The sequence below is a fragment of the Lontra canadensis genome, unplaced genomic scaffold, assembly GCF_010015895.1.
Source record: "Lontra canadensis isolate GAN:19392208 unplaced genomic scaffold, GSC_riverotter_1.0 scaffold59, whole genome shotgun sequence".
NCBI classification, from domain to species: domain Eukaryota; kingdom Metazoa; phylum Chordata; class Mammalia; order Carnivora; family Mustelidae; genus Lontra; species Lontra canadensis.
Window position 1 is genome coordinate 6564184 of NW_022631053.1, and position 22289 is coordinate 6586472.

The 22289-nt window shown below is 51.5% G+C and overlaps 1 protein-coding gene across 1 annotated transcript in view; it reads left to right on the forward strand.

The window, feature by feature from the left end:
- VDR (vitamin D receptor) overlaps positions 1 to 22289 on the forward strand; it is a 53920-nt gene that overhangs the window by 17466 nt on the left and 14165 nt on the right. The window contains exons 2-3 of the mRNA XM_032876941.1: positions 6021 to 6168; positions 16429 to 16559. Coding sequence (XP_032732832.1) covers positions 6023 to 6168; positions 16429 to 16559 — 277 coding nt within the window. The 5' untranslated portion in view covers positions 6021 to 6022. The remainder of the gene's footprint in view (positions 1 to 6020; positions 6169 to 16428; positions 16560 to 22289) is intronic.

Genomic DNA, 22289 nt, shown 5'->3' on the forward strand with positions numbered 1-22289 from the left:
AAGGCCTCATTGTGATGGCAGATACAGCCTTGGAGCTGCACACTCTCAGGGCTGGGAAAGACCTTAGAGGTCAGGCCTCTTGTCCACCACTTATCGGATACTCCAGGGTCAGAGCTACTGCGCTCAGGGCTCTGAGGATGATTCAGTGAATGTGGCGGGGTTAATGCAAGCCCAGCAGGACTCTGATCCTGGTCTCCCCAGGCTCTGCCCAGCACACCCTGCAGCCACGACCCCATGAGGCTGTTCTAGGCAAAGCCTGCCCAGGGATGCCTGTTTAGCACAAGCCCTGGAAGGGGGGGTGTGGGTGGTGTGAGCTGTCAGACAGACGTGTGGGAGGGGCAGGGACTGTGGCTTCAGTGACTGGAAGGAAACACGTTATCTCCTCACTTCTTGCTAAGGCAAGGTCAGGACTGGGTCAGGCTCAGGCAGGGGTTTTGATGTGGGATTCAGTCCCCAGAGGAATGGCAGCCAGGGGCTTTCTGCCCAATTGAGCTCCCCGCCCCCTTTCTCTGAGGCTCAGTGCCTGGGGTTTGGGTGTTTCTACAGCACAGTAGGAGGAGGGTGCTCTGGGGACAGTCCCAGCCAAAGCAATGGGATGTTCTATGTACTCAGAACATGAATTACGGGGAGGGCTGGGAGGTTGTATGATGTGGCAAAGGGGGGGGGTAGTATTAAGTGCTTTTTTTCCACAGGTCCTTTTCCTACCCTGTGTTCTTTGCCCCACTTTCCATGCACTTGAACTTCAGGCTAAATCTAGGTTAATCTCTCCTGAAAGGACCATCCAGTAGCGCACAATTGCCTGGGGAGGAGAGGCCCGTCTATTGAATGGGGTTTTCCCAGTAAGAGGGATTGACTGGCAGGGAGGGGATCCTGGCTACTGCTTGCCATCCTCTGACTTTGGGAGCCACAGAAGGAAAAGTACCATGAGGTTCTTCCATCATGGCCTGGGGATTGTTCTTTTCACTGCTCCTGACTTAGTGGAAGTGAAGGGCATGTAGGACTTTGGACTGGGGAAATGACTGAGTTCTATCCCTTAGGAAAGGCAATGGAGTGGGACTCGAGGCTCAGCTGCCTACATTCAAATCTGGGCTCTGAAGACAATCTACTTCTCTGTGCCTTTGTTTTCCCGTGGCTAAAATAGGGATCATGCCACAGGGTCTGCCTGCTGTCATCGTAGTGAGGCTTAGATGAGTGAGCATGCTGGAGAACTTGGAGCAGACCTCAGTACAGAGTACGGTGTCTCTGCTGATGATTGTCACTGGAATGGGTTGGGGGCAGGGGGAGGTCAGCGGGAGCAGGGGAGGCATCTGGGTCTTGCATTCAGCTAGTTCTTGCTCGGCCCCTGGCCCCACCACTGGGCTGGCCATGGCACCCTGGGCAGCTAACCCGAAGTGCTCTGGACTTTGGCTTTGCCATCTGTCAAATGGGACTGCTCCCCACCTAACCAGGCCTGTTATGAGGCTTGTGTGGATAGTGCATATGGAGCCTGGCAGGTTGGCACACAGTAGATATGCCACATATTCTTTTTTTAAGCTCAAGAGTGATAGTCTACCTGGATCTCAGGTCTGACTTTTAAAAACCTTAGGGGTTGAGGACAGGAAAGTGGTGGTCCTTTCCGTACCGACTCAGCCCTCACCTCAGGCCCTGAGGAGCACACAGGGAGCCTGGGAAATTGATAAGGCCCTGGGGTAGAGTCCAGAAGTGTGTGGTCAGCTGGGGACCTTGGGCAGGACAAGCAGGGGGAGCGAAGCAGAGCCTGGCTTGGGGGTAGGTGACATTGTGTGTGTCCCCAGCAGGTATGCCTCCTCCCACCCACGGTCCTGGGGAGCAGGGCCTGCTCCCTTGGAACTGGCAGTGCCCAAGGGGATAGTGAGTGGGCTCAGTGGGCTGATGGTCCTGGGAGCCACATCTCGGAATCCGCTTGGGCTCTTCCTTGCCTTGCCTAGTCAGGTCTTTGGGAGGCAGGGAAACAAAAGCTTGGGTTCAAGACCTTCCCCATCTGGGGACTGGCTTAAAGGCCTTTGCCAGGGTTCAGGGTCAGGCACCTCCTGTTGGCATCAGGGAAGGAAGCGTGTGAGTGTGCATGCATGTGTGTGTGGTCTGTCTGTCTCTGTGGGTAGACAAGCAGGGCTGGGTGTGGGTAGAAGCGGGAAGGGTGAAATTCCACAGCCCCACCTTGATGAGCCAGCATGCCACTCACACACATACTCTGGGCACCGGAGTCAGCCCACCTTCAGCCTTTGCTGAGGCCGGGCATTGGGGGGTGTGGAGCACTGCTCAGGAAGAGCTAAAAGTGGCAGAAAACATCCTGTTTGAAAGCAATGAGTTGCCATATTTAACCCCTGCAGCACTTGCCCCGCCTACACCCAGTCTTCAGGCCAGCATCCCAAACACCTGTCTTTGAGGCTCTCCTGGGGCAGCAGTCTTTGCTTTACCACTCCCAGCCCCGCTGAGGTGTCTTGGCAGGACTACCTGGGCTGAGGTCTTTTCCCTGGCATCAGCCATGCGCCAGGCCACCCTCTGGCTCTGCTCCCCACTGAGCATCCCTCAAATCTGGGGGTGGGGGCCATGGAAGCAGCAAAGCTCCCTTAGAGAAAAGCCCTTCCAGGGAGCCTGGGTGGCTCAGTGGGTTAAGCATCTGCCTTCGGCTCAGGTGGTAATCCTGGGGTCCTGGGATTGAGTCCTGCATCGGGGCTCCCTGTTTAGTGGGGGGGGGTGTCTGCTTCTGCCCCTCCCCCTCTGTTCCTGCTCACTCTCGCTCTCTCTGTCTCAAATAAATAAATCTTAAAAAAAAAAAAAAGAAAAGAAAAGAAAGCCTTTCCTCCCTCCCAACATCCTCTGCTGTGAAAGAAACAGGAGCACCGACAGCAGGGACCATGTGCTGGTTGCTGCCTCCCCACCCTTTCCCCACTGCTTCTTGCTACTCCCCGCTGCAAGGGAGGGCCCGTCCTGGCTGCTGCCTGGTTCCCACCCCTCACCCCTGCCAGTGATGATATGGCACGCCAGTGCCCAACAAATCACTCTGCCATGTTTTCCATCCCTGATCTGGAGGCTAAAGTCTCTAGAAAGAACCTCACCACTGCTCACTGGGCTCACCGGAGGACTGGCTGTGAGGTCAGTGTGAGCTGTAGATGAAGCGTTTCCCTTTTGTCACTGCAGAGTCCTTTTGGTTGGCTGCATCTGTGACCTCACAGAGGGCATCCCTGGGCTCAACTTCCCTGGTCCCCTGCTCCTTCAGGTGGGTGTTTAACTCACCAGCCACCACCTCACTGGCCTTCTGTCTTCCCAGCGCAGGTGCGCGCCATGGGAAGGAGGGAACCAAGGGAAGGAAGAGAATACTACCCCGGGGTTGGCACACATGGGGCAGGTCCCGTGTCAGCAACACCCGCAGCAGCCCTGCGGAGACCCAAAGCCCACTGGAGGCAGGGGTGGGGGCTCCGAAGGGAGGGGCCTGCTGACTCTCAGGCCAGGGCCCCGGGGACTGTCCCGAATAGCAATGTTTCTCCCCCAGCTCCAGTTTCCTCTCTGTCTCCCTGGCCCGCACAGTGTCTGCTTGCCATGCCTGGGACTGCCAGCTCTCAGGCCATATATGCCTGGGCCCCTTTTCCACCTCTGGACTCTGGTCCTGGGCCCTGGCTCCTTAATAGCAGCAAATAACCCCAGACAGGGCTGAGTTTTCTCTTGGTGCTCCTAAAATGGTCCTATTTCTTTTCTTTCTTTTTTTTTTTTTTTTTAAAGATTTTATTTATTTATTTATTTGACAGAGAGAGATCACAAGTAGGCACAACCCGCCTAGTGGTTCGTTTGACTGGTTTTCCCGGCTCCCCACACCCACATTTGATTTCTCTTTTTTCCACCAAATCCACCAGATGTTTGGTCGCCTGAATGACACAGACTCTGTAGCAACTTCATGATGACGGAGAGTTGCAACATCTCAGCTGAACTGGGGTTAAGCCACAAGCATCCTAGACAGTTTCTCCTATTGCCCCACGATGGTTTTGGGTCTCTGGGATCCCTGTCCACGGCTTGGATGTGTGGACTGGCTTCTGGCTTCCCCAGAAGCCCAGGGGAGTTGGCTTGGACGTGGGGTGGGCTACAGGGACAATGTCGACAAACACACAGGCACTTTTTCTTCTATTTGGAATTGTTTAAAAATTGTGCAATGTCTTAGATACACAGACGGACATATAAAACATAAAATAGTGTTTTAATAATAATAATAAAATAGTAAGATACCATATACCTACCCCTCAAAGAAATAGAATATAGTTACTACAGAGGCCCTCTGCATGCTTTTCCCCAATTTCAATCCCTCAAAGGTTTCTGTTAATCATTCCTTTGTTCTTTTTTTTTTTTTTTAAGTCTCTATGTCAGTCTCTCTCTGCATGTGTATATATAAACATTACAGTTTAACAAGTATCAATCTCGCTGTGATAGGGCTGGGCAGTGGCATCAGTATTAGTTCCCAGTATGGTTCCCGGGAGAAGAAAAGCTGAGACAGGTAGGGGATATACAGCTGCCTGCAATCAGGGTTCCTTCCACCCCTATCCTTATGTGTCTCACTTTCTTCCTTTGGTTTGAAGCTCTTCGTGGAATTAAAAAAAAAATTAGGTATTTGCTTTGGGCCTGTTCTAATCATAGCTGCTAGAGATACCTCGAGCTTTGGGCTTCTCTGGGCCTCCTTTGCTTTTTTTTTGTTTGTTTTTAAAGATCTTATTTATTTATTTGACCGAGAGGGGCACAGTGAGAGAGGGAACACGAGCAGGGGGAGTGGGAGTGGGAGAAGCAGGCTCCCCACTGAGCAGGGAGCCCGATGTGGGGCATGATCCCAGGACCCCAGGATCATGACCTGAGCCGAAGGCAGATGCTTAACGACTGAGCCACCCAGGCATCCCTCTGGGCCTCATTTGTAAAGCGAGTGATTAATAGCATTTATATCCTGGGTGATATAAGAGTAAATGGGATAAGACTCGAAGGGGCTTTGATATGCCAAACTCCAGCTCAGAGATTGCATTGGAAAGAAGCCCAGAGTCTCCCAAGGGCCCCCCAGAATCTACCCCTCAGACCTCTGGGTAGGAGAACGTGGCACTGGCTCATAACTGACTTTCTCTCTCAAGTTTCTTCTGCTCTGAGGGCCCTTCCTGCCCTGGGGCCAAGGGGCCATTTAAGCCTGCAGTGGCCCTTGTGAGGACCCAGATAAAGGTGGGAGGTAGCAGGGTCTGAAGACTTTTGGGGAGGCCCGAGGAGCTCTGAGCCCGAGAGCGGGAAGCCGAGGGCTCAATTTGCCTAATGGAAGAGTTAGGTCAGCTGCTTCCTGAGAAGGGTTTCCAAAAGTCATTAGTTTTATTCCCTCTATCTTTCCTCTCTCAAGTGTGAAATCCATCTCGAGATGATAATGCCTATTTATAAAAGCCATCTCGGAAAACAAAATCAGTTAATTGTCTGTGACTCACATTATTCAGAAGGATGCTCAAATCAAGGTGTAAAATTTATAATGGGGGGGAAAAAAGAAGAGGGACCAGGATTTTGATTATGTTGGTGCCAGGACAATGGGGACACGGGCCTGTCAGGGCTGAGCCGTGTTGAGGGGAGGAGCGGGGATGGCAATAACAGGGTCTGATTTGGGCATGTGATCGATTTATTCCATTCCTCCCACCTTCTAGGATGAGGGGCTGAAGGCTTCTGTCTGTCACGTGCAGACAGGCTAAACACGTCACCCAAACGAACCCGCCTAGTGGGCGGCAAGTGTGGCCTCTGAACCCAAACCATACGGTGAATGGCTTCTCACTCCCAACATGGGGAAGGGAGCTTCTGCTCCACAAAGAGTCAGGAGGGGAAGCTGCCTCGTGTGTGGAGAGCCACGAGGTGAGGGCACCCAAGAAGTCCTGCTCAGGCCTGGGACCTGGGGAGCCGCCTGGCCTCACTGAGCTTCCTCCAGATGGGAGTAGAGGTATAAAGGATGCCAGGCAGCCTTGGCACTGACTCCAGCTCCGGCCTTGGCCTGACGGCTGCTCTTACAGGGATGGAGGCGATGACAGCCAGCGCTCCCTTGCCTGACCCTGGTGACTTTGACCGGAATGTGCCCCGAATCTGTGGGGTGTGCGGAGACCGAGCCACAGGCTTTCACTTCAACGCTATGACCTGCGAAGGCTGCAAAGGCTTCTTCAGGTGAGTCCTCCTCCAGGGCAAGGGGAGGGAGAAGCTTCTCTCCCATGAAGAGAACCACTGCCTCTTCCACGTCTCCTTCCTTCCCATGCCCATTGAACATGCCAGTTCTTAAAGCCACTAGAAGTACCGGGGTCTTGGGGAGGATATCTCCTTTCTCCCCTCCCCTCAGCTTCAGCTCTGTCCTCTGCCCCTCTCAGAAATGGATTTTCTGAGGTTGTTATCTGGGTCCCCATCTTTCCATGACTCCCTTGACCCATGGCCTCTACCCTACCCCGTGTGTCTGTCCTTTGGGACTAAGCCTCTTAAAAGACTAATGATCACAGGCATGTCCTCAGGGAAGCCCCAGAAGTTGGCCTCAGAGCTCGTCCTCTGATCCAAATCAAACCATTCCTTAGAATGAGGGGAACTGCACCCGGGCTGGATCTCCATTCTCGGTCTGTGCCCATGTCTTCACCCATGGCTCTCTGTCCCAGGTTGGAAAGCTCAGGCAATGTCAGCAATGTGCCAGCATTCCTACTCAGTCAGGGCCAGTTTCTCTACCAACCGTCTCTTCTCTCCTCCAGCGAGCCCAGTGTCACAAGTGCCAACAGTATGGGGGAAGTACTGGAAAGGCTGGACGAAGGGTGTTCCCATTGAAAGCCGGGAAGGCAGGATGGGAAAGTGATGCATTGCAGTGTAGGTCTGTGAACCAGGAGAAATGTGCATTTGGCATATATTGGAGAGAGAACAAGAGGGAGAAAAGCCTGGAAGAACCCATCAAAGAAAGAGCTTCTATAGAGTAATCTTAATTGAAGGTGAATAAAGAGATAAAGAGAACAGGGCCTTTGGCCATTAAGAGAGGAAAGAGTGAATCAAGTCCAGAATGGGGATGTCGACGTTGGCCTGGTTTCTCTGAACTGAAGGGCTCACCCAGTGGCTTTGAGGGCAGAGTGAATCAGAGCCTGGGACTTGTATGGTACCTCCCCACCTCCCACCCCCAACTCAAGGACCCATGGGCCGTCTGGGAACACAGCTCCCAACTCACCTGCCCTCTGTCCCAGGAACCAGCAGGCCTGGAGTTTCATTGCCCTGAGCATTCGCTGGGCAGCGGGGTTTCTGTGGGTGCTAATTGACTGTTCGGCCTGGCACGGGCTGCCCACTTGGCTTCCTGGCAGGCTGCTCCTAGCTTGGGGAACCAGACGGGCAGCATCGCTGGCTCCAGGTCCTGTTGGCACGTCTCTGATTCCTCTGCATTTCCTGCAGGGGGGCCTTCCAGAGCTCCGATGCCACCTGGACCCTCTCCTGCACGTGGAGACGGAGGGTGGGGGCATGCATAGGGGCTGCTTCCTATCAGAAGAGTAGGCAGAAGTGCATGGGCTGTGGAGCTGGCCGCGCCATTGCATGTCCTGGTTCCGATCTTCTGACTTCTCTGTTTCGGTTACCTCAACTAAGTGCTTGAGTATATCTGACCTGTTCCATACATAGTGTTAATCTGAGGGTTGATGAGATGACATGTATGAAAGTGCTTTAAGAGACATAAAGTGGTTCAGTCATTAGGCGTCTGCCTTCTGCTCGGGTCATGATCACGGGGTCCTGGGATCATCCCCGTTTCGGGCTCCTTGTTCAGCCGGGAGCCTGCTTCTCCCTTTCCCTTTGCCTCTGCTTGTATTCCCTCTCTTGCTGTGTCTCTCTCTGTCAAATAAACATATAAAATCTTGAAAAAAAAATAAAATAAAAGACATAAAGTATAAGGGTGCCTGGGTGGCACAGTCAATTAGGTGAGCGACTCTTGGTTTTGGCTTAGATCCTGATCTCCGGATTGTGATCTTAGGTCATGGTCTCAGGGTCATGAGATCAAGCCCCGTGTCAGGCTCGACGCTCAGCACAGAGTCTGCTTAAGAGTTTCTTCCTCCCTCCTCCCCCTGCTTCTCTTCTCTGTCTTTCTCTCTCTCTCAAATAAATAAATAATTTGTTTTAAAAAGACGTTAAGTATAATATATTATTTTTGAGCCTGATAGGTCAATACTTAACGTCCTTCATGGAACACTGTCTTAATAAAATAAACACAAGTTTCTCCAGCCGTCTACCCTCCTTTTGTTTTTTCATTCACACACTTGCTGCCCACATTTGAATGAGCATCTATGACCAAGGCACTGGGCTAAGAGCTGGCAATGTGGAGACTCTCACCAAAGGTCATAAGTCACCCATCTGCAACCCAAGGTCTCCCACAGTTCTTGGGGCTGTTTGGTGAATCTATACAGGTGGCTGCTTATGAGGTTATGACACGCTGGAGGTCAGTTCCTCGCTAGAGTGGCTCCAGCCCCGAGCACCCAGGCTTCCTGCCCTCGGATACACAGCTAGGCTCCAAATCCTTGAGACAGGGCTGTATTAGGATCTGGGTGGAGGGAGGACAGGTCCCTCATGCCCAGGGCCAGGTGTGGGAGATGGCCAAATGGACAGGGACGGTGTGTCTGCATATCCACGTCACCACCAGGGGGCTCTGACACCCATGTGCACATTAAACTGCTGTCCCCCACCCTTGGCCCCTCCCTCCAACAACCCCTGAACGAAAGTACTGGTATTATGGGCAGCTTGCTGCTTTTGTCTCATTACCCTGTCCTGGTCTGTCTTCTATCTTTACCTTCCCTGCCTTGAAGACTGGGCCAGGCCATGCTCTACCGAAAAGCCAACATCTCTTATTGTTTGTCTTGATTTTGTTTGATAAACATAGGCATACCCTGATGGTTGGTCTTCATTATTCGTGGATTCTGTATTTACAAACTTGCCCACCAGTTGAAATTTCCTTGTGATCCCCACATCCGTACTTCCAGAATTTTCATGGTCCTTTCTGGGCTTGCTGAGTGGTGAAAAGGTCAGATCCCCCGAGGCCACATTCCCAGCCATGGAGGAAAAAGGTGATGCATTCACCACAAGAAGGCGTTCTTGTTTCAGCTACAAAAAAGTGTCCTTTTGGTGGGTTATCTAGTGCCAGGGTTTTTGCATTTGGGGGCTTTTCAGTGGTGATCTCACTGTTTGAGATGGCCCTTAGCATAGCGCCAAAGTGCTGCTAAGTGTCCCTAAGCACAAGAAAGCTTTGATGTGCCTTATAGAGACTAAATCTGTGTTCAAAAAGCTTCGTTCAGACATGAGCTATAGTGTTGTTGGCCGAATTCAGTGTTAATGAATCAACAATATATACTAAGTAAGGTATCTTTAAATAGAAAGCACACATGAAACAAGGTGAGGTATTGATAGATTGATGAAAACATTGTGATCAGAGGCTCGCTGCCGGCTAACCCTAGGAGCAATGGTCCAATGTGTGTTTATCCAGCGTTCACATTGACTTTGCAGAATGTAACAGCTGCCAGTAAGAATCAACTAAGTATACAGAATTGCTCCTCTTTTCTCCCCCCTTTGCCTGCTTCTCCTTTGCTTCATCCAAATTCGGTGTTTTCCCATCTTCGTCTAGTTCAAATAGAACCCTCTCGTCACTTATGTCTGTTGGCAAAATCCTGATCCCAGGAAGAAAAGTTTCTACCAGTGGGGGTGCCTTCTCTGTGTCCGGCTCTGCATCCTTAGGAAGACAAAGATAAGCACAACCGGTCCTTGCTCTCGGGAGTTCACCCTGTCCTTTCACAGTCATTTGCAAAGAGCATCCCTTCAGTGCTGGGTCACTGACGATTCTCTAAGCACTGGGGACCAGTAATCCCATTTGACCATTCAGCGTTTGGTGTGACTTCCAAGATAGTCAAACTAACCTGCCCTAGGAGCTAGCTGTGGTCATCCTAGCAGGTCCAAAACTCATAATCAAACCAAAATAGGATTATGAAGGTTGGACAGTGACCACAGTTCTATTGATCGTTGGTCAAGAATTAGATACCATCTCTGGCCGGTTCCTCCTATAAGTTTTTTCATGCTGTTTTTGCTTCCTGCTCCCTGGAATGTGTGGACATCTTCAGGGAAAAAGGATATTTCCAGGGTGAATAAAATGTTGGCATAGGCAGGCTTCTAAGAGGTTATGTGTCTCAGTTATGTTAACGCCGGAGCAGAAGTAAGGGCCACAGGGGAAAAATACGTAGGTCTACTACAGAGTAGAAGGTGGGTGATCGATGGAGGTGAACGAATCTCTGGTCATGGGTGGCTGCCTCAGTCCAGGCTCTACAATGAAGGAAAAGGTGTGAAGGACAAAGAAGAAAATCAGAGAGACCCCTTTGATGAAGAGATCGAAGAGGACGGTGAAATTTAAGAGGTGGTCCTGGAAAGCAGGGTTGAGAAACAGATCACTGTTTGCCTCTCCTTCTTGCCTTTTTCTTGCCTGTTGATACCTTCTTAATCCAGACGCCTCACGACCAGCACCAAGCTAACAAATACAGTGTGGAGAAATGCCTTCTTGTTCAGTGGGCCCAAGGTTCTCAGGGACCATGTTCGTTATGAGTCTTGTGGAGTGCAGGTTCAAAAGGCAGGCTGGTAAGGATCTGGGAACACGAGGAGTGTTCTGGCTTCCAGGAAAGCCCCCCAGCGGATACCACGGGAGCCGTGATGTGAAAGTGAGCAGAGAAATGGGGCAGAGGTCCAGGGATTTAAAACTCAAAGTGCTCACAGGCACTGGAGGAAACAGGAGAGAGGAGCAGCCGCCTAGGGCATTCTATGGGCACAAGTAAATGAGTCACCACGAAGTGAGTGTTGCTGGAGAAAACTTTGTCCAGTTCGGCTTGGCGGCTGGCCCTCTTCCACGGTGGCTCTAGGCTGTGAATGAAAGAGAACAAGGAAGGTGATCTATGGACCAGCCAAGAGTTGTTTTGGAAGCTTGGGTAGAAGAGATCAGAATATTTAGAGAGGAAATATCTCTGGAGTTGTCAAGAAAGGCAGTGGCAAGCGTGTGAGGAAGATCTTGTCTGTCTTTGGTAGCTCAGCACTTGGATCAAGGCTCATTGGCATGGAGTCACTCTCAACACATGTGGGGGGTCCTCTCTGTGCTACGGCAGTATAGGGCCAGTGGAGAGGACCGCCAGAGGTGACCCCACACTTCCAACCTGCCCATCACAGGGACTGCTTCTATCCCAATGGTTTTGTCCTAGAGGAGACCTTCAAACAATCTCTGCTGCCTGCTCTGGGACTTTTTTTTTTTTTTTTTTTTTTTTAGTTTACTTAGAGAGAGTAAGTGAGAGAGAGAGCACAGGCTCGGGGGTGGGGGCAGGGGGAGAGAGAGAAGTAGACTCCCCACTGAGCAGAGAGAGCAGAGAGAGCGGGCTCCTTCCCAGGATCCTAGGACCATGACCTGAGCTGAAGGCAGATGCTTAACTGGCTGAGCCCCCCAGGTGCCCCTGGACTTTAGGGGTATATTTGGACTGCTGCTCTGGCTTGCATTGAAATAGGGTACATTCATGATGAGGACCATAGTAGGGAAAAATTAGGGAATTAGGGGGCGTATTAGGGAAGCCTTGGAATCCAACAGATCTCGATTCTGATCCCGGTTTCACACTTATTAGCTGTGGGACATGAAGTGGGAGGTCTAACTTCCCACTGCCTTCTCCTCCCACCTGTAGCATAGGGACAGAGTCCATCCTGCAAGGCTGGTGAGAACGTTGGCGGTAACACACGGAGTCCGAGCAGAGAAGGCCCTCAGCGAGTGCTCGTCGTTATCCTCGTCCTTCTGCGCTGTTTGTATCTGAGAACAGACAGCCTTTTCTCTCCTCTGTCATGGAACCTGGAATGTGTGTGTAAATCATCCCTGTATATGGGTAAAAAAAAAAAAAAAAAGTAGCAGCAGCCAATAGTTCAAAAGGACATCTCAGTAAAAAGTAGGTCTTCTCTACTCAACTCTCACGTCCCTACCTCCTCTGGAAACTGTCACCATGACCAACTCATTGCGTTCGCTTCCAAATTCTTGATATCAGAGCATGGGTGTGTGTGCACGCACACACACGCGTGCACAGGAAGGTAGGAGTATACTATCCTCACCCTTCTGCCTCTTGCTTTGATCTACTCCAGAACACCTCCTCAAGCTAGTCCCCACGGCCACATTCTTCCTCCACCCTTCCCACTGCCCCATCATTTCATATGGAGTTACTGTACTGTAAGGGACCAGTTCTCCATACAGTGCTGCCGCGACCACCTTTACGCACATGTCTTTGGGCCCATGGGCTGATTGACTCACAGGATGAACGCCTAGAAGTAGGTTCACTGCATTAAAAGCTCTGTGCCTTTTACATGTCGGTGAATATGACCCAATTGCTGTCCAGAAAGGGGGCTCATGCTCTTTGCCACGGTGTTAACCTAGCTTTCTGTAGAGTTGGCTTTTTTAAACTCTCCCGAGAAGCCCTTGATGCTGCCACATACAAAGGTGCCCTATGGGTCCCGACCTTGTTGGTCTTTCCCATCGGGAGCTCCACCAGGCTCCTGGATCCAGTCCAGGCTCTGAGATTTCTGTGATACTCAGGATTGCAGTGGAGACAAAGCCAGAGCCGTCACTTGGCCCCAGTCTGGGGTTTTTTAGGGTGGGTCTCTGGTGATGGGGCCACCGACCCGAGAAGGACCCTATGGTCCCAGGCTTGAGTCCCTGGCCCCAGGCACTTCGTGCTTCTGTGAACAGCTTGTCTGTCATGTTTTGATGAACTGGTCAATGTCCTCTCTCACCCCTGACTTTCTAGAAACTGTGTCTATATTTAGCCCGGTGGCACCACCCCAACCCCTCCTTCCTGAGCTGGGGTATAATTGCCAACCACCCAGAGGATGACAGGGTCCAGGCTCAGAGAGCAGCTAAGGCAATGGGCTCCCATGGAAACTCGAAGCTCTTGTTTCTCAAAACCAAAGAAGCTCACAAGCAATTAGCATGGGGAGGAAGGCAGGACAGGGCGTGGATCTTCGGGACAAAGCACAGAGCCAGGGCTGACTGGTCTGGCTGACCGACTCCTTGCAAGCAGAGACCAGATGTCAGCCACATGTGCGGAAATGCCCTTAGCAGGCAGGAGAGTTGGGAAGAACTGGGCCCCAGAGCCTGAGAGACCCACAGCCCTGGCAACTATGCTGGGCTGGACACACCTGAAAGCCGGTTTGGGGGTAGGGATGACCTCAGTCTCCCTGTTGGAGCTGGAGAGGGAGCTTTCCCTCCCTGAACACTGATCGACACTCCAGAGTGTGACAGTTCTTTGTGATGGCTACCCTCCATCTTCCTGGCTACAATTCTAGGGTCTGGTCTCTGATTCGGTATTCAGAGGAGGCAGGGAAGAGCTGCTTAGTATAATTTTTCATAATAATAGTTCAAGAACTCTATAAATTTATAAGCTATTTTCTATATCACTCAAATACTGTGAAGACATGGGACAAAGTTGGTGTTCTTTGGGATAAAGTATGGCAAAGGGTGAAAAGCACAGGTGTGAGCCTTGCGGTGGGATAATGTGCCTTGGCTGGAAGGACTTTTAACATTTTCTTTCTTCCTTCCCTCCCTCCTTCCCTCCCTCCCTTCCTTCCTTTTCCTCCCAGTCCTCCTCCTCCCACTTTGCTTCTCAGTATTCATGAGCTTTCTACTCTAACTACAAAGCTGGGAGCAAGGACATTGGGGTTTGCCCCCCCAGTATTTTCTTTGAAGCCAGCTCTGCATATTTTTGGATTCCTATGCAACCTCGTCAGAATCCACTCCTGCTGTCCGGCAGAGCTGGGCTGCGTGGCTATCTCCAGCACTCCTGTGTGTGGAAGCCTGGGGTGGGTTTCAGATTTACAGTGAGGAAGATCAAAGAAAAATGATAGTGCCACAACCTCCTGAGCCTCCTTTCAGCTGGGGGATGTACCCCCAGTGAGAGTCAGAGGCAGGTGCCCTAGAGCCCAAGGAAGGAGAGATAGGTCCCTGGGGGGCATGGGGCTGCCTCCCACCTGGAGGGCTCAGAAGCTCTCAGCCCCCAGCACAGGGCTGGGGAAGGGCTTTGGCTCACGTGTTTGGAGGTGCCACATGTTATGATATGTTTCTTGTGGTGCTCCAAGCCCTAGAGAATTAACAGGAAGAGCTGTGAGCCAGACAAGACAGTGGGTGGGAGGAGAGAGCAGACCCTCAGCTCCTGGGCAAAGTGCCTGGTTGTAAAAAAAAAAAAAAAAAAAAAAGGAAATGAGAGTTCACTCTGAATTAGAAACTTCTAACCCTTAAGTAAGTTTAGAGAATTACGGGCATCCTGGGGCCTGAACATTTGTGGTAACAGGCGGAGCCTCGGGAACCATGAGTGGGAAGGAGGAGAAGGAGTAAAGGGGTGAATGAATCTCATGTCCCCTGGTGATGTAGTAGCTCATTTCAGGTAGCTAAGGTGCTTCCACATTTGCCTGTCTCTCTGGAGAGCTACCAGAGATGGATGGAAACTCAAGGAGAAAGGCTTTCTGTTTCCATAAAGGTAGGCAAAAGCCTGGTATGTGATCTCTCCCTGGGTAGTCACCACAGAGTGGGTATGGCCATTGGTGGACTGGAGTTGACCCCCATAGCCTCGTGTGGTTCCACCTCCCCTTGCAGCCTGGTCTACTGGGGTCCCTCTTGGGTCACGAAAGGGCCAACTGGGGGCCAAAGCCAACTACCTTGTAGGCCACTGGGTCATCCTTGGTCTTGAGTTGTTCTCAAGGGCCAGCTGCCTAGAGCTGTTTGCCTGTAGGCTCCACTTCATTGAGCACCTTAAGTTTCTAGGAATGAGAGCTGTGTGTTCAATCCCAGGAGCCAAAAGCCGAGTCTCACGTCTCTAACAGCCAACTCGGGAGCCTTCACTTCTTGCTGACTCCCCTCACTGATAAGCGTCTCTAACAGCCAACTGGGGAGCCTTCACTTCTTGCTGACTCCCCTCACTGATAAGTTTCTTCCCCTCAGTGCTTTCACCTATAAAAAGAGGAGGTACACTAAGAGTCTCTTGGATCTTCTAATCTTGGAGTCTGGTTACCTGTGACTACTGGCAGGCCATTTCTGTGTTCTCTTCTCCTCTATCCCATGGGTCCCCTCTGTCCATGTTGACTGATGAGAATGTTTGTCCTAAACCCCATTTATCTTCTAGTGAATGTGAATAGTGAGTCATTTTTTTTTTTACCAAGAAGCATAGCTAGTATGTGACCAGCTCATTTATGAGAGAGGGAAATGGTTGGAGCCTGGCCTTTGTTCATAAGGTTTGAGCTTCTCCTTGGAAGATGCTGCTGGTCCCAGAGAAAGTGATTCTGCCACCATCTTTCTCTAGCTAAATCCTGTCACCTGTCCCAGGGCAAAAACCCAAACAAATAAACAAACAAAACAAAACAAAACGGGCCTGCCCCTACTGGGGCTGGGAACAGTATGAGGAACCCCAAGGACATAGATGATGTAGCCTCCTGAAAGTGCCATGTGGTGTGGCTGGCAGCAGAAAGCCAGAATTAGGAAAATGAACCCTCAAGCTTGCACACACACGCATGGACACACACGTGTGTCACCCCACTACACGTACAATTTTACATAGAATGCCAGGGGCCCCAGGGGTACTGGCTTCCTGAGCTAAGAACCTTTGGCAGGTTTCTATCCTGGCAGAACCCTTGCTCCCTCTGCCTTTCAGAAAGTCCAGGCCAGACCTCAGGGCTCCCTCACACTCATCGGGCCTTTTATCTCTGAGCGTGTGATCTGGCTACCTTGAGCTATGGTTTGGGCCCTTTCTTCCTTCTCTGTGCACCTGCACACATGTCTGTCTCTGAACCAGGCCTGCTCTAGTCTGAGATCTCCAAACTCTGGATGACTTAAAGCCATCCCCGGCGTCCTCACCTCCCATAATGGCTCACTACAAGCAGTGAGGGCTACTCTGCAGATTTTAGTAGTTCAAAAATGTCGCTAGGCTAATTCACTCATGTATTTCTTGTGTAATTAAAAAAAAAAAAAAAAGAATGGGAAGTAGAGGACCATAAGAATAAATCGGGGGACCGGCCTGGCCCGTTGGTAGAGCAGACGACTCTTGATCTCAGGGGCGTGAATCCAAGCCCCACATTGGGGGTAGAGCTCACTTTAAAAAAAAAAAAATGAAAGTGATAATAAATAAATCGTTTCAAACATTAAAAAAATAAAGTAAATCAAAGCGATGATGGGAGCAGAGTAGGGAGTGAAAGAAGGAGGCGAGGTGTTGGGGAGGGGAGGGGTAGGCACTGAGAGTGGCCAGGACTGGGCCCCAGATCCTTTGTGGGTGACATGGAGATTGGGGGCGGGGCGTTGTGGGCAGTCTCTGTTGTCACAGCCCCTGCAGGCAGCCAGGGCAGGGGCTGGGAGGGGTGTGACCCAGAGGTGGCACGTGCTCTCTCCCCCGGCAGGCGGAGCATGAAGCGGAAGGCGCTGTTCACCTGTCCCTTTAACGGGGACTGCCGCATCACCAAGGACAACCGCCGCCACTGCCAGGCCTGCCGGCTCAAGCGCTGCGTGGACATCGGCATGATGAAGGAGTGTGAGTATCCCGAAGGAGTGTGAGTATCCCGGGCCAAGGCAGGGGTGGCACTGGAAGGGGATGGTGGGAGCTGCTCTTTAGGCAGGTTTGGCCCGAGAGGTGTCCGTACTGTTCCCCTGGGGCTGTTGGCACACTGGTCCTGGAGCTGGGCCCTGCGGCCAAAACAACAGGGCCAGAGGCCCCAGGGGGGTCCTACAAACCTCGGTTGGATCTGTGTCTCAGAGTTCTGGGAAGGGCCCATCCCATGGGGGTGCCTGTGAGAAGGGAGAGGCAGGGCACGGCCTTCATAAGCCCCTAGATCAGTGCTCCTCCAAGACAGATCACTGTTCTCACCTCCCTATTCCTGGACCTTCAGGGAAAAGATGAGGCTCAAGGACCCATGGTTGTTTGGACTTCGGGGGAGTGGGCTGCTGAAGTTGGGGAGGGGCAGGAGTTTGGGGGAGAAGATGCACTCAGAGCCTGGCTGGCATCCGGGTCCCTCCCCGCCCCAGCCTTTGGGCCACTCTGGCCCCAGGGGCAGATCTGGGGAGATCAGGGGGAGAGACTCTGTGAGGGGAAGCAGCGGACTCTGGGATGGCCCTCTGCATCCAGAGGGAGAGAGAAGGCTGAGTCTGCAGGACTCCCTGTCCAGCTCCAGGATTGGAAGAAAGGACCAATGGCAGACTGACTTGTTCTAACCCTTGGGTTAAAAACAACCCCTGGACTTTGCATCTGAGCTCTGGTTACTTGGTAGCCAGAATAGCCATTGAATTCAGCAGACCCCGGGAGGGGCTAGACCAGCCTTCCCTGGGCTGTAGACCAGTGTCCTGGGCCAGCCCGGGCATGGGTGTCCTCCGCACCTTCTGTCCTGCTCGGCCTCTTGCTCACCCCTGTCTGCCGTCCGTCCGCATGCTGCTCACCTCCTCGGCCCTGGGACAAGTTAAGCTGCGGACCTGAGGAGGCTCGGGAGGGGTGCTCAGATGCAGGCATGCCTGGAGGCCCTTCTGGCTATGAGGCTATTGTTTTAGGGGGTGAGGGACGCAGTTATGGGGAAGAGTCCCAGGACAGGGCTTCGGGGGTGGAACACTTCTTCCTTGATAGGAAAAAAAATTCTCTGTTGTTGGGGAACAGAGACAGAATGGAGACCCTCATGGAGGTCCTCCTGCTTGGGTCTTGACAGGTTCCCCCCTTGGTGGGTCACAGTCCTTCATTCCTGCTCCCGGCTCCCCAGTCATCCCTGGCAGGCCTTGAAGAAGTTTCCAGGCTGTTGTTCCTCCTCGCCCCCACAGGAGTGTGCAGGCCTGGACATGCTGATCTCTCCTAGCACCATCCCCTGCCCCGCCCGACTCCTGTGTTTATCCTGGAACAGAGGAGGCCAAGACTGAGTGCCTCATGGGGCTTCTCACACACCAGCTTAGGGCGGCCTGCTCTGTGCGAGGCACTGGTGTGGACACAAACAAGATGCAGTGAGCACAACCCCTGCCCCTGCCCCCAAGGGGCACATAACCCCCGAGGGGCAGGGAGTCTGGCTCTGAGGCTCTGCCAGCCAAGAACAGCACAGTTCCACTGCTGGGATTCAGTCAGACTCTACCCCAGAGGTTCTGGGCGGGACCAGCCTCATTGATGCCCCCGACACTCTTCTCCTATGTCTTGGGAAGAAGGAGATGTCTGATCAGCTTCGAATAGGAAGAACACTTAGAAATCATCTGAGACTCAGAAAGGTAAAAATAACAGGATTGGAGTCAGAAAGCAAGTCTCCATGTTTGCTTCTAGATCTCCTCTGGTCCCCAAAGACAGCACTGCATCCATGGTGATGAACAGGTCTTGGGAGCATCAGGGTGCCCCCAGGAACACCGTGTGGTGATGGGGGCCAGCAATCCGGAAGTGGGTGCCCACCCCAAACCTTAACAGCTTTGTGCTTCGGCCACCCCGAACCCAGCCCCAGTCCTCCCCCACAGAGCACTGCACCCCACCCTGCTGCATGCCCAGTGCAGCCCCCTGTTCCCCACTCTCGGGATGCCCTCGGGGAGCTGTAGTGAGGTAGCCCTGGGCTGTAAGAGCTGAGCTCTTGGAGCCTGGGCCACAGAGCTCCCGTTGAAGGAAGACCTTGAGCCAGCGCTAGGCTTGTTCTCCCCACTACTCCAAGGAAAGGTCCTTCAGGAAGGGCTGTAGTTCTCAGCCTCAAGTCAGCCCAGCTGAGAGAAGTCCGTCACAGTGGTCTGGGCCTGGAGCTCCCAGCTCAGATCCCGAGGAGAGCTACTCGTTTATCATGTGGGCTTGGGCTGCCTTAAGGCTCAACCTCCCAGAGATAATTTTGTGTCAACATTTGTAAAACCACAGGACAGCCCAGTGCTCCCTCTGAAGGCGCTGCAAGCATAGGCTCCATTCTGGCAGAAGCAGAGAGGGGGCCCTTCCCTAAAGGGAACTCGGGAAGGGGAAAGGGATGGGTGTGGGAACAAATGTTTATGGAGCACCTACCTGCATCAAACACAGGTGCTTTCTTATTAAATTCTCCCAAGAATCCCTAAATACATGAATACTTCTGTAGTTTTTGTTGTTGTTGTTGTTGTTGTTTTGTAGCTGGGGAAGCTCAGAGGAATTCTGATTTCGTACCTTCGAGTAATAAGATGGTATGGTAGCGGCATTCTTACCTAGGTCTGTTTGCTTCCAAATGCCAGGCCTGGGGACCCCACCCTGGTGCAGCCCACCAGGCACCCTCAGTGGGCCAGAGTTCCTCCAGGCACTGCCTGGTCCCTTAGGGATGGGCTCAAGAGACTGTTCCCCTTTCTTTCTCTTCAAGTCCTAGTTGACTTGTCCTTGTGCTTGGCGCCCAAGAACTTTCGTGTTTGGATTCTTGCTTCTTGTTGGCCTGTCCTGCACAAAAACACCTTCATGTGAATTTGTTTGATGTTTTTACAGATGTGTGTATTTTCTATCCTGTGTTAGTAATGCCTGGCATGGCATAGGTGCTCAGTAAATATATGTTGAATGACTGAGTAGTAGCTCCTCATTATGCTTCCTTGTACCTCTGCATCTCCCACTGGTCTATGGGTCAGGAAGATCTTCCAAATCTGATATTGCCTGTGTCATTCATTGGGAAAGACATTATATTCTCTTCTCTATTGTTGTCCTTAGGCCACCAGGGGCAACTTGAGGTGTTTTTTTTTTTTGTTCATGCTTTCAGATCTTGACCTCCTAAGGCAACCATAGACTTCATGAAGCAGAGAACATCTTGCATGGGAATAAACGTATGCAAAGCCATGTTAGCACTCAGCAGGGAGCCTAAAAGGAAGACAGAGAAGCTACTAAGCTGCCATATGGGTTTCCCAAGTCCCAAGGACACCGCTCATGTGTCTTATTCCTTGGAGAGCCCATCAAATGCCCTTTCAGAACCTGTTTGCTCTTTTTCCAGGCCAATGGCTTTCAACTCCAAAACATGTGTCCTCCTACATGATAGTAATGGCATTTTCAGTAGCGATTCATTGAGAAAATCATTTTTTAAAAATTTCCTATGAAATTAGTAACCCCCTTTAAATAAAGACTTCCTTCCTAAATCACAACAGCATCTGCACATGTGAGAGCCTGATGACTTACCCTGTCTCCAGACACTGTTGCCTGGAGAGGGGGAGTGGGGGGTGCAGATTGGTAGCCCTGGTAGAAGATGCCAGATCTCAGCACTTTTTTCTCTAGTGCTGCACACCGGATGGCAGTCACCGTTTGATACAGTGATTGGGAGGAACAATGTCATAAGGTTAACCTTGAATCTTCTTAACTTTGTCCTTTTAGAGTAAATCATTTACGAACTTAGCTACTTTATTTATTTTTTCATACTCTTCAGATGGATTGGAACATTTTATGTGTTCCACGGCTAAGGACAAGAATCCTATGGAGCAGTCATAGCCAATTACAATCAGAGGAGCTATGGGGCAGTAGTTACAACCATGAACTCTAGAACTGTGTTACCAAGGCCTGAGTACCAACTTCACCACGTGTTAGCTGTGTGACTTTGAGCAAGGTACCTAGCCTCTGGGCCTGGGGGTCTCTCATCTGCAAAATGGGAATACTAGCTCTTGCCCGAAGAGGTTGTTACGAGAACTAAATATCTGTGAGTTGATATTTAAGAAGCATTTAACGTAGTGCCCAGTACCTAAAAAATTCTTTATTTTTTATCCATTTTTATTAACACATCTTTTTTCTTACCTAAAACTTGATCATCATGATTTCCAGCTCCCCAACGACTATAAATTAACAGTTAAGAGGAAGAAAAGCATCCCCCCAGAGGCAGGCAGGAACCAAGAAGAGACAACATGGAGCTTACCAGAGAGGGGGAGATTGAAAGCGATGAGACGTAGCACAAGAACTCTGAATCATAGCAGGCCAAGTCACAGTGCAAGGACACAGCCCTGTTCAGTCCTGAGGTCATAACCTCGCTCCTGCACAGTCCAGTAATTGTTCCAAATGATAAGTAAAGGTTGCATGCTTTAGGTGTTCTGTTACAAGGTATGCTGTCTTGAAAATATTTCAGTCACAATAATTAAACTGAAAAGGTGAGCCGGGCTCAATTATCTGGTGGACTGGCTGGCATTTGACATGTGCCATCCCGACATGGTAGGACACATACACAGTGTTAGTGTACTTCTCACTGTCATTTCCTGAGCAAAGGACAATGACTAGCACATAGTAGGTACAATCATTGTAGATGTGTTGGGTGTCCAATCTCTCAGACTACTGAGCAAACACCATGGCCAGGAGGCTTTGCTGGGCTCGCTGGCTCCCTTCCATAGGAGGGAAACCCAGGAAGCCTACCGTGCTAGTGAAGGAGATCTTGAACATCTCAGGTTCTCTCCATCCGGCCGTTTACTGGAGGCTGTACTAACCATAACTATTACAGAGCAGAAGACAGCTGGGTGCCAATGTGTGTGGGAAACAGTAGACATACCACAGAAATAAGAAATGAAAGCTCAGTGCAGATTGGGACAATCCAGAAAGGCTTCATGGTGAGATAGGGCTGAAGGCTGGGTGCTGGAGAACGGATAGGACTTGTGCAGCTATGGGGGAGAGAAGACCCAGCTGGACAGGCAGCCGGCATTAGTGGAAAAGCAGTGACAAGACTGAGCGGGTCCTGTCTGCAGGCCAGCAGTCTCAACGTGACCGGAGCAGAAGCTGCGTCCAGAGGCAGGGGGAAAGGAGGTTGGAAAGTTAGGAAGAAGTAAAATCATGGAGCATCTTGACTTTAATTTGGACCATGGTGAGCAGGAAGGATCCAGAAAAAGTTTCTGAGCAGGAGAGTGACATCTTAGAATCCCAAGAGATTATCAAAGCCCAGTTAAGCCGAGAAGCATGTCCAGGATGCCTGTGGCATGACTAGCGGAGCACCCCCCTTAACCACCCCCTCCACTCCAGCCCCAGCACCCCCTGCATCCACCCTCAGGTGAGCAGGAAAGACCAGACACCTAATCTTGGATTCCCCCGGCTAGGGCTTCATACCCTGCCTTGAATGCAATGCTCCCTGCTCCTTCCTCTTCCACCCCACTTGACCTCATGGGGTCTGAGCAAACACCCACCGTGGGAGAGGGTTGGCAGCTCTTCGGGCAGGTGAGTCAGTCACCTGGGCGTGGCCTCCTCCAGTCCTTCTCTTCGTATGGCTTCCTTAGCTGTGGAGGGAACACGCCTTTCTTTGCCACAAGCTTCCCTTCCTGCTGTCACTGAGGCTCTGGTTGCCCACTTCCACCCACCCACACTCCACAGGCT